The sequence below is a fragment of the Centropristis striata genome, chromosome 13 (assembly GCF_030273125.1).
Source record: "Centropristis striata isolate RG_2023a ecotype Rhode Island chromosome 13, C.striata_1.0, whole genome shotgun sequence".
Lineage (NCBI taxonomy): Eukaryota > Metazoa > Chordata > Actinopteri > Perciformes > Serranidae > Centropristis > Centropristis striata.
In genome coordinates this window covers 10133701-10151179 of record NC_081529.1, presented here as the reverse complement: position 1 = coordinate 10151179, position 17479 = coordinate 10133701, and the positions used below count along the sequence as shown (strand labels likewise).

Below are 17479 nucleotides of genomic sequence, written 5' to 3'. Positions count from 1 at the left end.
CATTATCAGGTTAGCCTTCATGACACACGAATGCATTGAACAGCTTCTTGAAATCTAAAGGTGCTTGGGGTTATACTTTATTACAATTTTGGTAAAAAAGTGTATTACATTATTGGGAAATGCACATTATTACATTATCGGGAAGTTATTACATTATCGGGAAGTTATTACGTTATCAGGTTTTATTACATTTTCAATGGACTCAAGTGCAGATTTTTATTACATTATCGGGGTTATTACATTATCGGGAATTTATTACATTATCAGGTTCTACAAGCCTAAATATATCGGGATATGACTTTTGGTCCATATCACCCAGCCCTAATACCAATGCTGTCTATTCTATTGTTGTCGTTTATTTTATTTTTTTTAATTACAAAAAAGAAAAGGCCCTGAACATTTTCTCTTGGGGCTCCGGGATGCCCTGCTGTATGTAACTTCACTCACCGGCACTTCAGGGTGTAGAACTTGCCCACCAGTTTGACCAGTGGGTAGGAGGGTGGTTTGGGCACCAGGGCGGGGACAGTGCCTGTGCGAGGGGGTTTAGGAGGGCTCTCTGTTCCATCTGGGCAAGACGGGTGCTTCAAGGGTCGACGTTCAAAACCTGAGCCAGAGGAGGAGACAAACGAGCTGAGCCACAATGCTTTTATATCAGTGCAGCAGTCCAGTAATGCTCTTTTAGAGTTATTACAGTCATTTAGTTGAAAGCCCATAAGGTGGAGTTTTATTTCAAACCAGGCGGACGTATAAACTGCTCTCTCTTTTCTCGTTAATTTCAGACTTCCAAGGTAAATTACGTACAAACATTCATCAATGCATCTGATGGAAAAATGTGGCCCTTTCTACCGAATCCAATTTCCAGCCACTAGCAAAAATAAGATTCCTTGTAATGAAAAACAAAATCCCTTGAGTTATTATAACGAGAAACCGCTAGAAATAATGAACAAGCATGTCAAAATGATGACTAAAACACTCAAAATGACTCATCTTTAAATAATGGCTTGAAACTTTCTCAAAATAATGACTTAGTATCACTAAATGATACACTTCCTCAAAAAGACATGTTGAAATAATTAATTTAGTAACTCAAAAATAATGAGAAAGTCATCTTAAAATTGTGACTCACTCATCTTGAGATAATCTAAATACCGGCTTAGTATCTGACCCAGCATCATACTAATTCAAGATTTTTAATTAATTCATTTGAGATACTGAGTGATTAAAAAAAAAATCACATACAAAGTCATTATTTAGTTACAATTTCTCAAAAATGAATTACAGTATCTTTTTTTCCATCAGATTGGCAGAAATGAGCTTCCCATGCCTTTGACTCCTTTCAAAGAAAATGTAAAAAATAATCCAAGCTACTTCAATGTCAAAAACAAAAGATAAAAGGCAACTCACTGTCAGTGAAAACAAAGGCCAGCACAGTGTTGTGACTCTTCCCAACATTTCATTTATTTCCCCTGATAAAGCACCTTGCGTTCAGTGTGTTTCTTTTATCATAACAGCCTTTTTATTTACCCTACATCTCATGTATCCTGCAGTTAACCTGCTCTTCTGTAGCTGCTGTCAGTCACCTTTGAGTCTACTTCATGGTGATCCTTCCAGGAGGTGTTGAAATATATTTTGGTGGACTGCACTGCAAAGGTGTGTCTAAAAACCAGATAAAAACACTAAATCTGAGGGAAATGATCTTGCTGCATGGACAGATAATTTCACTTGACAAGATTTCTTAAATTAGGATTATTAAATCTAGAAATAAGCATGTTGTACACTTAAAATAAGGAATTAACTCTTAAAACAAGATCAATTATCTAACACTTCTAAATCTAAAGGTTTTTTTTATCTTGGTAAGAAACAAATAATTGTCAGTGCACTCTGCTCAGGCCAGTTCATCGCTGCTTGCAGCTTTAATTGATCTTGTTTTAAGAGTGAATTTCTTATTTTACAACATGCTAGTACAACATGCTTATTTCTAATCGCCATTTAATAAATCTTGTCAAGTGAAATTATCTGTCCATGCAGCAAGATCATTTCCCTCAGATTTTGTGTTTTTATCTTGTTTTTAGACACACCTCTTTTGCAGTGTGACCAAATGACATAACCATCCCCAGAGTCACACTGTTAGCAGCTAAAGCGTGGCAAAAAACAGCCGAACAACCTCAGAGAATATCAGTAATTTGAGATTTTTAGACTCAAATAATAGTGTTTTTTTTCACAAGCTCTACCTCAACAAGAGTTAATTCACTTGACAATGCATAAAACTTACATTAGTGGGTATCAAGGTTATAATAGTTAACGAAAACTAACAAAATAACTAAAACTAGAATTGAAAAAACATTTTCGTTAACTGAAATAAAAATAAAACGAGAGTTTTTATAAAAACGATAACTGACTGAAACTGTATTAAACTATTAAACTAAAAATAAAGTGAAAATGTCCTACGTTTTCATCTTTGTCACCTTTTTTCATACATAATCCAGTGTTTCTATTTCTCCACCACTGAGTGTGTGTATTCCTGCTGTGTGGGCTTCCAGGAGAAGCACATTGTGCATTGTGCTCATGTTGTGCTTTCACTTGCACACAGTGAAAGCACAACATCCAAAGTTTAGAGTGTTGCACTGGTGACACTTTTACCATAATAACTAAACGGATTACGCTATTGGAAAAATTCCAATGTTTTCTGAAAGCTGAGAAGTTTCTCTTTACAGCCAACATGGTGTTATTACGGTAATTTCACTCTCGCTTCTCCTGGAAGCCCACAAAGCAGGAATACACACACTCAGTGGTGGAGAAATAGAAACACTAGACTATGTATGAAAAAAGTTGACAAAGACGAAAACGAAGGACATTTTCACTATAATTTTAGTTAGTTTTAGTTAATTTTGTAACCACAAAATATTTTTTTAAAACTCTCGTTTTCATTTTTATTTCAGCTAACGAAAATGTATTTTTAATTCTAGTTTTCGTTATTTCGTTAGTTTTTTTCGTTAACTATAATAACCTTGGTTGCGATTAGGGATGGGTACCACATTCGGTACTTTTATAGGTACCGAGTACCGATTCATGTAAAATCAAACGGTACCATGTTTCGGTACCTAAATGGCATTTCCTTCAAACTGATCATTGATTTCAACCTGTTTTCATTCGATTTTTTTGATTAACAAGCGTGCTGATGATCGCACTATTTAACAGGCAAGCAACACACAGGTTCTTGACGTCATGTTTGATAATTAAAGGAAAAATTACATTTGTATAAATTTGTGTTTTGTGTGCAATCTATCCTTCACATGATCCACTGCTACTCCTCTACAACCAGTTCAGCTTCCTGGATTAACTTTTTCCACTTGGATATCATTTTCCATCATCCTACCCGGCTACTCACCCAGAGTGGCTAGCTCCTCTGACAGCCGCTCATCCTGGATGTTATATTGTTTTGATATATTTTTTAAAGTTTATTTTTTGAGAAATAAATATGTTGAATTGAAAAATTTTGAGATTTTATTATTGAACAAATTAACATTTATTACCACATAAACAAACGCAAAAGTACAGTATATTGGTACCGTTGAGTACCGGTACCGATTCCCAGGTAGCGGGTATCGGTACCGTATCGGTTCAAATGTGAAAGGTACCCATCCCTAGTTGAGATGCACCTGTACATGCACCTGACTCAGTGACAAACATATGCTGCAGCCTGACGTACCTCTGGGCAGGCGGACGTTCAGCTCACTACGTGCCACCTGTGCCTGGAGCGGGAGGTTGCCGGCGGCGAGCCGTGAGGGGCTGGGGCTGCTGCGGCCGGGCCGGACTGCAGCATGTTGGTTGGTGGCGGCTTCACCCTCAGCAGTCCTGGAAGAGCCCTGGCTGACCTCGCGGCTCAGCGGACGCACCAGGCTGACGGCCAAAGAAGAAGACCACTGGGAGGAGGAGGACGAGGAGGAGGAGGAAGAGGAAGCCTTCTGCGATGAGATGGGGAGGATATGATCAGAATCCGTTGGCACAGAGAGAGGGGAGCTGCTCTTCTGGAAGAGGGGCACACATGAGTTTTCTAATCAGCACAAGAGACGCTTGAGCTGCTGTAATTACCCTGATGCTATATTAAACATAACTAGTGCTAATACTAATAGGGTCAGGCCATAATGCAGAAAATATCAAACATACTCTTTAACGTTGGTGGCATTAGTTATTCTAATCATTAAGGATTAGTTCGACATTATGGGATCAATTTATCTTATTGGAGTAAATATGATGTCGTTGCTAGCAGCTGCTTAGCTTAGCATAAACAGTGGTGGAATGTAACTAAGTACATTTACTCAAGTACTGTACTTAAGTATATTTTTGAGGTATGTATGGTTGGGTATTTCCATTTTATGTAACTTTATACTTTTACTCCACTACATGGGTACTTGGACAGGTATGGGTATTAGTACTTTTACTTAAGTAAAGGATCTGAATAGTTCTTCCACCACTGAGCATAAAGACTAGAAACAGGACAACAGCTAGCCTGGTTCTGTCCCAACATCACAGCCTCTAAGGATAACTCATTATTACCAAATTGCTTTCTTGTTTAATTAGTCCAAACAAAGATGTATAAAAAATATCACATGGTGTGGTGTCACATGGGGTTCTGGACTATTTTTTGTCTAGTATAGAGACTTAAGCTAAGCTAATCGGTCGCTAGCTACCGCATTTTTTGCCACAAAGCTTTCTTGTCTAACTCTTTTAAAAAAAAAGTAAATGAATGGGAATAAGTGTCAAAATACTCCTTTCGGTAGATGGTGTTTACTGATAAATAATTTATAGAATACGCAAGACGGTTTATGTTATGGCACTACATCTGCATTTTGTTGTGCAAACCTGTGTTGGACAATAAACTTGAACCATGAAAATGATTGATTATCCCTCGCTAACCAAGCTAGGTAGCTAGCACTAATGTTAGCTAATGATGTAGCCAGTGGTGCAATGTAACTACCGTAAGTACATTTACTCAAGTACTGTACTTAAGTACAATTTTGAGGTACTTGTACTTTACTTGATTATTTCTATTTTATGCAACTTTTTACTTCTACAGCACTACATTTAGCTGACAGCTTTAGTTACTTTTCAGGTTTAGATTTAACACAAAAAATATGACATGATTTTAAAATGATTATGCACGTTTATAAATTAAACCACATAACATTATATTGTGTAGTTGAAATGAGCCCTACCTGGACAACAGTGAAACGCTGCTTACATAAATGCACCAAGAATAATAACACTAAGTGGGGCCATTCTGCATTACGAGTACATTTACCTTTGATACTTTAAGTACATTGTGATTCTGGTACTTTTGTACTTTTACTTCAGTAAGTTTTGAATGCAGGACTTTTACTTGTAGTGGAGTAATTTCACAGTGTGGTGTTAGTACTTTTACTTAAGTAATGGATCTGAATACTTTTACACCACTGGTGTGTATAAATCTCAGTAGTCTGCAAACTCTTCTTAGAATTCTCACATGTTATTACATTAGCAGGTTTAATGAGACTGGGCTTATCCAACATAAGGTTTCTACCAGGCCAAGAGCAAGGTTGTCTCTTTGTAGGACACTAGCTCATATTCTTTTAAAAACCAATCATATTTTATTGTTGCGTTTTTGCATGCAGGAAATTCTCTGTCATGTCATGTCTTTCATTTGGACCCTGCAAAAGTCTGCAAAAACATTCTGATGAGGTTTTGATGAAACCCCACCATATTAGAAAGAGGGTGTTAAGTGAACCACCATTTCCATTTAAACAAAAGCTGAACGTGCCCCAGAGGTCCAATCAGCTGCAATTACAAACACCGTGGAGGGTGTTCAGTGCTTTAAGGAATGTTTTAGCACTGTGGCTTAACCAATCAATATGCATCTAAACGCACTGAACAGTCATTATAAATATATAAAATGTATTGCTCAGTTCACTTTTGGAGGACTGGTGCTGCATCAGAAGGCTGCTGTGAATAATTCTGTATGGCATTATATTGCAGCAGGCGTTGCCTGTGTAACATTTTACAAAAACATAACAACTTTCAGCTCGACACTGACTCACTGTGACTTAAACTAGGAAAGAGACATGGTAGCTAATAGAGGTAGACCGATATATCGGCCGGCCGATATATCAGGCCGATATATGCGTTTTTTTACTTGTATCGGCATCGGCCGATACGTGTGTGGCTTCACCAATCAATTAGCCCATTTCACTGAGCCAACACCAGGCAAGGCTCGGTGAAACATCTGCTATTCTCTGATGAGCTGCTGCTGATACCAGAAAAAAGAAAAACCACCACCTCGAGGCCTAGAACAACATACACTATCCAACTGTTTTGTTTGTTTTGTTAATAAATGTTTCTTTTTTGTTTAGACTTGTGTACCATTTGTTATCATTGTGTCATTTTTATCATGTAAATGGAGGGAGAAAAGGCAATATCGGCTTCAACAATCGGCCCAAAAAAATCGGCAGCACATATCAGGGATGGGTTAAGACTGATGTCAAAATAATCGGTATCGGCATTGGCCTTCAAAAACCCATATCAGACGACCACTAGTAGATAACTTTCTGCATTGTTTTTTCCCCATTCATTCAGTAAACATGCTGTGGAAAACAATCACTGTCTAAACCAGATGCACCCTCAGGTACCGAAATTAGGTACCCATTGATTTAACTTCAATTGGTACTCTGTAGTACTGATGTAATAATGAGTTTAGCACCCGACAGTAGTTTTACACATGCAAATTGCTAAAGTAATTATGGATACAAAACTATACACAGGTCAAAAACTTCTGACTGGCAGTATATTATGGCTGCTGGTCTAAAGAGCCCTAACAATCATAAATGATTAATCCAATCAATTTGTTGCTTATAAATCAAATAAGAGTAGAATGCATATTAATGTAGGAATATAAATATGATTTGTGAGTGTGTTCTCCAATTAATTATTATTATCAAAACTGTTATTTTATTTAAAGTCATTTGATTTGTTGACCAAAATGTGACTATGTTTATATAAAATGCAATAAAATACAAATTACAAAAAAATATTAATAAACATTATCAGTTTTTTTGTTTTTTTACTCTTTTCTGAAATTTAATTGCAGCGCAACAACTTATACTTATTTTCAATATTGATTCATGTATCTAAAGCCTTCTCAATTAAATCATTTGGTCTATACCATATTGTGAAAACTGGAAAAAATGCCCATCACAATTTCCTGAAGCATCATATGATGTCTTTAAATTAATTATTCAGTTCAAACCCCCAAAATTTTGAGTTTACTATCACAAAGAAACGTAGCACATTTATTCCCTTATTTCAGCTGCACTGTGGAGAAACTTGTCTCTTCTGTCGGAAAAATGTAATTTAATGCAAATTAATTGTGATTAATCTAAAGCCTATATGTCTGTTGTAAAAGATGCTACCAGCAGTTCAGTGCAATAATTGCAGCTTACGTGGGCTCAATTGTTCAGAAAGAATAAAGCCTGAACAATATGATTACAAGGACATTTAAAAGGTGATCCATTCTGTATGTGTGTCACATCACAGCTCAGGGAAAAGGTGTGACAGTGACGCAAATGCACCAGAAACTAATTCAGGAGGGAAAGAAAGAAAATGAAAAAAAAACGTACGTTTTCTTCTATCAACAGCATGCCATAATTTATCTGAGGATGAAACATAAGCTGCCAGGCACCCTGGTTACTATGGCAACTATCAAGTCAATAGCTGAGTTGTTCTGGCATCTGTCCCTACAGTGATTTTTTGCCGGGTGTAAAGACACAGGATCTACAGTAAGGCTCAAAGCTGTTAGACAACACGTCTCTGAAGCTTTCCAAGACACAAAATGTCTGTCGAGCCACCAGCTGAGGAATGTTAGATCTCCGAGCATGACGCCTATTCAAAGATACTGCGAGGAAAGAGAGCGTGTCAGAAAAGTAGCACAGTAGGTTATGATCTTGTGTTGTATAGCTGCTGAGCTTTGTGGGAGGCACAAGTTCTTCCACTGATATTTTCTGGGAGAAAAAAAGCTTCACACCGGCAACAATATACTTTGTTGAAGTGTCAGAGGACAAAGAGGAAGCCCAGTAAAGTCTGAGAGCTCGGCTCTCTTAACCCATAAGAACCCAGACCCAGTTATCCTGAAATGAAAATTATGGGGGATATACAACAGAAAAGTGGACCACATAAAACACATTTATGTTTTTAAAAATATACTACCCCTAAATGTCTGAAGATCTGTGATGTGACATAGATGTTACATTGGGCGTTTATGTCTTAAGACCCATTTTTATTCCCTGGCTTTTTAACTTTGTGTGAGTTTTGTGGTCCTCTGTGTCTTTTATTTCTTTTACTACTTTTAACTACGTCTTTTATTTGTTTTACTATGTTTATCTGTTTGATTGTATTGTATAGATTTATACACTTATTATTCATTGCTGATTGTTATATGGAAATGTTTGTTTTGTTATTGATTCTATGTACAGCACTTTGGAGACGTTTTTGTCATTTAAATGTGCTATACAAATAAACTGGATTGGATTGGATTATGGTATTTATTTTTTTATGATATTTCTTATTTTAAAATGTAAAAAAACTAGACACATTTTCTGCTTACGGAAAAACAAATTTCCCTTTTTCTATGCATCTCCACATTTATCCAAATTGTGATATAATAGTGCTCTTTAACAACAAATGATCTTTCAGACTTTTTACTTTTACTTTTTAAGTAATAAAATAATAATACATCAATAATAAATAAAAACAAATAACCATTTGCCTTTTTGTTTGCATCTCCATAACATATATCAAAATTGTGACTTTAATTTGTTCGGGAAATACAGTCAGAACAAGTCAAATGTAATACAGGACATCCTATTAACGGATTAGAATTGTTAGAATTTAGCCTCATAACAAAAAATAATCTTTTTGAAATGAGCTACTTTTTCACATTTCTGTTTCCAGTCACAGCCACATTTCGGAGAAGTCACTTCCTGTCAAAGTCACATGACCACCACACCAGGGTGTTGAGTATGTGTCACTTAGGGATTTAATGAGTTAAAGTGAAGCATAAAGCTGAATATGGGAGATTCTAGAAGATTTAAAGTGTTTGTTACACGGGTGTCACCATGGGTTCTTATGGGTTAATAATCCACCTGCACTGACCCAGTCGCCACACTAAAATGAATCACCAACAGACTGCCCCTCCTCACCTTCTTGAGGGCGGAGCGGTTGCCCTGCATGTAGCTACGATGCATCTCCAACACCTTCTGCGGCCTGCTGCGCATCCATGCGCTAAGCGTCTCGATGGGGGATCCATTTACACACCACTCAGTCACTCCAAACTGCCTCAGGTGGGCTCGTGCGTGGCTCGCCAGAGCCTTACGGTTCTCAAAGTAGAAGCCACACAGCTCACAACTGGGATCTGGAAAACACAAGAAAGGGAGTAAAGAGATGAGAGAGGTCCTTGTAGAACCTGATAATGTAATAAATTCCCGATAATGTAATAACCCCGATAATGTAATAAAAATCTACACTTGAGTCAATTGAAAATGTAATAAAACCTGATAATGTAATAACTTCCCGATAATGTAATAAAGTGCATTTCCCAATAATGTTATACACTTTTTATCAATAATGTAATGAAGTATAACATTAATGGGAGGTTATTACATTATCAGGTTAGCCTTCATTTCGCAAGTCCTGATAATGTAATAATACCCCAATATTGTAATAATTTAACAGCAGACCACCCATTACTTGAGTTCAAGTGGTGATACTGTGTAGGCAACTCTAGCTCAAGAGCTCTAGCGCCACCAACAGGTCAAAGTTGAATGTTTATTAACTTTTGACCCGTTCATCCGTTTTTTCACAAAGAGGTATCCATGACACACGAATGCATTCAACAGCTTCTTGAAATCTAAAGGTGCTTGGTGCTATACTTGATTACATTATTGGTAAAAAGTGTATTACATTATTGGGAAATGCACTTTATTACATTATCAGGAAGTTATTACATTATCAGGTTTTATTACATTTTCAATGGACTCAAGTGCAGATTTTTATTACATTATCGGGGTTATTACATTATCTGGAATTTATTACATTATCAGGTTCTACAGTCCTTTTATAGAATATGATCATTACGAGATGAGATTCAGCATAATAAGAAACAGTGACTCACCCTGGTGTCCGTGCTTGTCTGGGGAAGGTTTTCTTTTGTAGGAGAAATCATGTGGCAGAGGTGAGAAGGTCTTCAGCTGATGTGGCGGTGAGTGGGCGCTCTCCGCTGACTGCGCCTCCTCAGACAGAGGCCTCTTCCCCAGTGGGGACAGCCTGAAATACTTCCCTGCAGGTGGGGTAGCAGATGTGGACCCCAGACCCTGCTTATGGAGCCTCGTTCCAGACTGCAGCAAACTGAGCGGAGATTTGCGGTATTTGGAGGAATGATAGGCTGAAACAGCCAGACCCTCTGCGGTGCTGCTGCCCCCCGTGTTCTCCCATAGCGGGCTGCTGGCTCCGTGGCCCGACTCCTTCTTCACCCCCTGGTTGGAGTTAGAGGTGCCGCCCACCCCTCTCTTGTGCATAACCTCCCTCAGGGTGTCTATGGGGGAGCCGTTGACGGACCACTCAGTGATGCCCATCTGGCGCAGGTGGGAGCGGGCGTGGCTGGAGAGGCCTTTACGGTTCTCAAAATATTCCCCGCAGAACTCACAGCGGATATCTCTTGTCGGCTCCACTTCATGGGTCATGGCTGTGAAAATAACAGAGGGATAGAGTCAACAGTCATGTTTCCATCAAGGAGTTTCTATGTGCACTTTGAAGCTTGATGGAAAAAAAATGGTAACGCTTTATATTAAGGTCCTTGTAATAACCATTAATTAACAAGTAATAAGGCCATTGTAAGTCCTTACAAGATGCTTATTAACATTATTGTGTGTTTATAAGCTTATATCAGTGTTAATAATGGCATTACAAACACCCATGACCCACCCATTATGTCTTTGCCATGCCTTTATTAATCTTATTTTGTTTGCTTATTGATATTAAAATATACTTTATTGCTCATCTATTATAAGTTAACTATAAGTTAACTATGCTTTTTGCAACTACCGGATCTAAAGGGAGAACAATGCCTTATTACTTGTTAATTAATGGTTATTAAGGGCCTTATTATAAAGCGTTACCAAAAAAATTTGATAAACTTTTGAAAATTTGATAAACTTTTGAAAATGCACATAAAAGTTCTCGATTAAAAATCATAATTTCACTTGACAAGATTGCTTAAGTTAAGATTATTAAACTTAGAAATAAGCAAGTTGTACGCTTAAAATAAGAAATTAACTCTTAAAACAAGATAAATTAAAGCAGTAAGCAGCGATGAACTGGCCCGAGCAGAGTGCACTGACAATTATTTGTTTCTTACCAAAATAAAAAAAACAATCTTAATTTAAGAAATCTTGTCAAGTGAAATTATCTGTCCATGCAGCAAGATCATTTCCCTCAGATTTAGTGTTTTTATCTGGTTTTGAGCCACACCTTTTTCTGCAGTGCAGACATGAGAGTGGAAACAATCGTCTCATCGAACTTGACGGGAGAGTAAATGAGTGTATTTTCCCAAAAAATGTAGAACAATTCCTTTAAATTGCTAAATGAAGCCTGGAGACAAACAAAGGATCCAAGTTACCTAAGTTGAGGGGGAACACACTGTCAGAGCTGCTCCAACTACAGTTGAGAGCTTCAGCAGAGAAGCCGGCAGATCTCCCCACAGCTGCAGGCGCGGTCACCTCCAGCTGCACCGGCTCAGGCTTCAGCTTCAGGATCATCCCGCTAGTCGACGTCGGTGGAGCTGAGCTCGACTTAGACTGAAGAGGACTGGAGGGGCGGGCGAAGGCGAAGGGGAGGCGACTGAGGAGGGAAGCCGAAGGAGACGAGGAGGTTGGCAGAGGTGAACGGGGAGGTCCGGGAGAGGACGGAGGTGGGGTTTTGAGAGGTTTTAGAGGAAGAGCGCAAGGCAGGCCCCGTCTGGCGATGATCTCCCTCAGGGTGTCGATGGGGGAGCCGTTGACGGACCACTCAGTGATGCCCATCTGGCGCAGGTGGGAGCGGGCGTGGCTGGAGAGGCCTTTACGGTTCTCAAAATATTCCCCGCAGAACTCGCAGCCTATTTCCTTTGGAGGTTCACCTAAAAGATTAGAGATGCGTTAACCCATTAAAGCCGGGAAAGCTGATACGTCGTTTTGTAATATTTTGAGTTTTTTTTCGTCCTATTTTCGGTCTCTTGGCCAATGATATGCATCAGAATACATGTGGGAGTGTTGCAATGCAACATGGGACTTTTCCAGAACTTTGAAATCATCACCAAAAAAAGACACAAAATGGCCAAAAAGGACACAGAATTACCAATAAAAGACACAAAATTATTTAAAAAAGACACAGAATTACCTAAAAAAGACACAAAATTATTAAAACAGACACAGAATTACCAAAAAAAGACAGGATTACCAAAAAAAGACACGGAATTACCCAAAAAAGACACAAAATTATTAAAACAGACACAAAATTATTAAAACAGACACAAAATTATTAAAAAAGACACAGAATTATTAAAAAAGACACAAAATTATTAAAAAAGACACAGAATTACCAAAAAAGACACAGAATAACCAAAAAAAGACGCAGAATTACCATAAAAAGACACAAAATTACCAAAAAGGACACAAAATTATCAAAAAAGACGCAGAATTACCAAAAAAAACAAACAATTACTAAAAAAAACTTCAGGTTTTAGGGGCTTATTTTAAAATCGCCCAAAGGTTTTACAGGCATTTTTTCCAGGCGTTAGGCCTAAATGGGTTAAACAAAAAGAGCATTACATATATTAGTATTAGAGATGGTCAGGTTTTTTGGGACCGATACACTGTAATAAATAATTCTTTAGTCATTTCATTTTACTTTGATAAAATGTATTAAATATAAATGCGTCCTTGATATTGAGGCAGTTGTTTAAGTAACTTTAATAGAAAAATGTTTGAGATAGAATCTACTTATTTCACTTCATTCACCACTTTAAATCTCATAAATCTGCACTTTTTTTTTTCTCGTAGATTTGCCACTTTAATCTCGTCAACCATTTATTTGAGATTTTTTGGTCACAAATTTGAGATTTTTTTTTCCACAAATTTGTAACTTTTTTTACCGTTAATGGGATTTTTTTCTCACAAATTTGTAACTTTTTATACCGTTAATTTGAGATTTTTTTCTCATAAATTTAAAAATATTAAATATTCACTGTAATAATATTATTATTAAATATATGTAATTTATATTTGATAAAATGTATTAAATATAAATGCGTCCTTGATTTTGAGGCAGTTGTTTCAGTAACTTTAATAGAAAAATGTTTGAGATAGAATCTACTTATTTTGACCACATTAAATATAATATTTTAATTGACAGTCACTTCCTATTGTTATTTTAGTTAGTTGTTATTAACTCAACTTTATATTTAATTAATAATATTGCATGCAATCTGTTGCCTCAATTTTATTGAATTTTATTAAATAAAAAATTAAAAAGTTTTTTTTTTTTAAATAACTAACTGAAACTGTATTTTGTGGTTACAAAACTAACTAAAACTAACTAAAATTATAGTGAAAATGCCAACCAAAATTCAAAACACTGGGAACTGTAAGAGTTAATAACGTTATTGGGGCTGAGATGGATAAACCAAAGGAAATAAAGGCAAAATGTATTATGACCTCTTTGAATCTGGCACCCAAGAAATACCCCATTACAAATAAAAACTAAAACACTAACACTAAAACTAAACAAAAACTAAGAATTTTCCAAAACTAAAAACTAAACTAAAACTAGCAAACTCACTCTAAAACAAACTAAAACTAATTGAATTTGAAAACAAAAATTCACAACGAAACAAAAACTAAAACTGAAGAAAAATCCAAAACTATTATAACCTTGATAGGTAATGCCCACTTCATGTAAAGGATTTAGCCTCAAGTGTTGAATCAATCCTGTGAACAGCACTCACTGTGTGGTAGGGCCATGAGCTCCCCGCTGCTGAGGCGGAAGACCCGCATGGAAGAGGACTTGAGACGCTTGGCAGGCGGGCCAAGTAAGGAGGCGGAGGAAGAGGTAGCTTTGGATGTGGACCCACCTCCAGCTGTGGTCACCTTATAGAGGAGGGAGGAGGAGGCAGAGGAGGAGAGGCTCAGCAGGGACTGCTTCTGGGAGGAGAGCGTGGTCATGAGGCCCCGTGGCTCCTCGTGGCTGTCCAGCTGCAGTGCACTGGCTTTGTGCTTGAAGTCGTCGGTGTCGATGAGCTGGTTCAGGAGGTCGATGGGAGAGCCCTTGGATTCAGAGTACTCCACCCCAAAGTGCCGCAGGTGGGCTCGTGCGTGGCTCGATAAGCCTTTCCGAGTCTCAAACCAGGCTCCACACAGCTGACAAACGATGTCCTTGTTGGGGTCCACCTCCAGCGCTGCACATGAAGGAGAAATAACAAGTGCTGGGTATCCTGCAAAAAGTTGATACTACCTTGATACCAGTTTTATCAAATCAACAACATGACCATTTAAACTTGTCCTTAACCCTTTATGGGGCACTCGATAAAATACTTAGAATTAGAAAATTCCAACCCTAAAGTGTTATAGAGGACATTTCAAGACTTTTACTTTTGTGACTTTTTTCGCCCCCATAGAAATATGGAGTGCACTATATAAGTGCACTCCATATTTCTATCTTCAGTAGGAGTAAAGTAGCTGAGAGTCATAAATGGGGTAGAAAAGTGACAGAATATTAAGACTGAATACTAAGAGGCCAGTATGCATTGTTGGTTTTGGTCTTTTTAATGTATTTTCCAACAATATGAAAAATATAGACTAATTCCAGCCTTGTCCTTTCAACACAAAGTACCTAGGCTGCGGCTCAGTTGGTAGAGCGTTCGTCCAGTAACCAGTAGATTGGAGGTTCGACCATGTCAGCCTACATGTCGAAGTATCCTTGAGCAAGATACTGAACCCCAAATTACTCCCGATGCTGCGTTCATCGGTGTGTGAATGAATTCCCAATGGTGGCACCAGTGTGCCCTGGTAGCCTTGACCAGTATGAATGTGTGTGTGAATGAGCATAGTGTGTATTGTAAAGCGCTTTGGATAAAAGCACTGGATAAAATGTTTCATTTTTATGTTGCAATTTAGGGTCAATTGAGTTATTATTATTATTATATTATCATTATTGTACTGATTGGTCAGATGCGATGTATCTGTGACGTAGCCTGATCTTCACTGAATAGCTGGAGAAATCCATGGCGAGGCATGGGGACCCTATTTTGGATGTCCGCTGATGTTACCAAATATGGTTATTTGCCCAGTAAAGGGTTAATTTAATATTTCTGCCTCTATGTGACCCACATAAGCACTGAGATCAGCGATAATATGGGCTATTTCTGTATAGTTATTCTTAATGCCTGCCACAATGCTGCCAGGTGATATTCTGACAAAACCAGACAAAGTCTCTTAGCTCAGACTCCAGCGGGGCCTCCAGCAGTGACCAGCCCACAGTGGACAGAACCAGATCCAGCTCTGATGGAAGGTGGAGAGCTCAGCGGGGGGCAGGCTGCTGGAGGCCCACGCCGTTTTGCCAGGACTGCTGGAGGGAAAGGAGGCACAGAAGAACCAGAGCCAGAACCAGGACTGAGCGAGGCAGACTGTCTCCCCGCTGCAGTAAAATTAGAGATCTTCTAAAAGAAAGCCTGGTGCTCATTTTGTCCACGGGCAAATATAACATTAGGGTACAAATCTCTACTTTTACTTTCCAGATCCCTTACACCAATGCAACACGTACTGTGGTCAACAACACACACACACACACACAAGTTCTGTTTCCAGTGTTTTTCCTGCATGCCTCTACGACTCTACAACAGTCTAACAGCAGCATTCTGATAACTCATTGGCTCACTGACAATGATAAGATTTATTCCTCAGTTACTAGAGGTGGGTGAAAGAAATCAATACAGCATAGTATCGCAATATTTTGCGTGGCAATATTATATTGATTCATGGCCGCCAAGAATCGATATTTAGCGTCGGCGGGCCGTTAGTATTTTCACCTTTTCTTATTCTTGAGGCCATAGTGGGCTCAATTTTAGCAATACACTGGTGATACTGGTATCATATGAAACTAGAAGATCTAATGAATCTATACGTCAGGATATTGTGTCGGGAAGTCTTCAAAATAACGCTGCAAAGTTCGGCCTTTTTATGCTTCATTCAAAAAAAGCTTAAGTTGAGGAAAGTTTGATAAAATGCTGCAGTTGTTGTCGTCTATACATGTTTGATATCAGTTCAGTTCAGTTCAGTTTCAGGGTTTTCCCTGGGTTTTTAGAGGTCTTAGGCAGGTGGGCAGCAGAAGCAGAGGGGTTAGCGTTCCTTGGCCTTACATTTTTATAAAAAGCATTTTTTTTTACCGAAAAATTGCGATTTCACGTAATTTTGACCACTATCATTACTATAGGTAACTAAAAAACAGACTCAATTTGCTTTAGTTGTAATTTACACTTTATTTGCACAATTCACAGCCCCTTTTGAACATTTACTTCTTGGATTAAATTGAATTGGTCCTGTAGAACCGCCAATTCTTTGACTGAATACTTTGTTGGTCAGTCTGTGGGTTTGACTCTCATTGTGGAGAAATAAAAAGACTGAAGTGAGATGAATAGACTGAGAATTTTATCTTATTTGGCAAAAATAATTCTTGATTGAATGTAATTTTGTGGACACAAAAACAGTTAAATCGCAATATATTTATCGCAATATCACAAAATGCTTCAAACTTAATAATATCAGGCTACCTATAACCTGAGGCTACAAAAGACTGTGGGGGAAAGACATTGGGAAAAATTGACCTTTTTTTTAGCCCATTAACGAACGTTGCAAATATTCCACTCAAGCAATTGTACCACATGCTGTGTGTAATTGCATGTATATGCATATGAACAAATAGGTATGTGCATATATTGTTTCTATGTTTTTGTCCTCTCCTGACCTCATGTTCCCAATGTTTGTCTATATGTATGTTTGTAAGTGGTAAATGGTAAATGGACCTGCACTTATATAGCGCTTTTCTAGTCACTTTGTGACCACTCAAAGCGCTTTACACAACAGACTGTGCTCATTCACCCTTTCTCACACACATTCATACTGGTGGCAGAGGCTACCCTAAATTGTGCCACCTGCCACCATTGGGAATTCATTCTCACACCGATGAACGCAGCATCAGGAGCAATTTGGGGTTCAGTATCTTGCTCAAGGATATTTCAACATGTAGGCTTCCATGGACAGGGATCAAACCACCAACCCTCCGATCGGTGGGTGGCCGCTCTACCAACGGAGCCACAGCCAGCTGTGAATGTATATGTTCTTAAACCGTAAAAAAAATAATTAAA

The 17479-nt window shown here is 38.1% G+C and overlaps 1 protein-coding gene across 1 annotated transcript in view; it reads right to left on the bottom strand.

The window, feature by feature from the left end:
* wizb (WIZ zinc finger b) overlaps window positions 1-17479 on the bottom strand; it is a 44450-nt gene that overhangs the window by 7284 nt on the left and 19687 nt on the right. The window contains exons 11-16 of the mRNA XM_059347910.1: window positions 14066-14515; window positions 11702-12199; window positions 10199-10768; window positions 9228-9439; window positions 3710-4028; window positions 448-604 (exon numbers count right to left, since the gene is read on the bottom strand). Coding sequence (XP_059203893.1) covers window positions 448-604; window positions 3710-4028; window positions 9228-9439; window positions 10199-10768; window positions 11702-12199; window positions 14066-14515 — 2206 coding nt within the window. The remainder of the gene's footprint in view (window positions 1-447; window positions 605-3709; window positions 4029-9227; window positions 9440-10198; window positions 10769-11701; window positions 12200-14065; window positions 14516-17479) is intronic.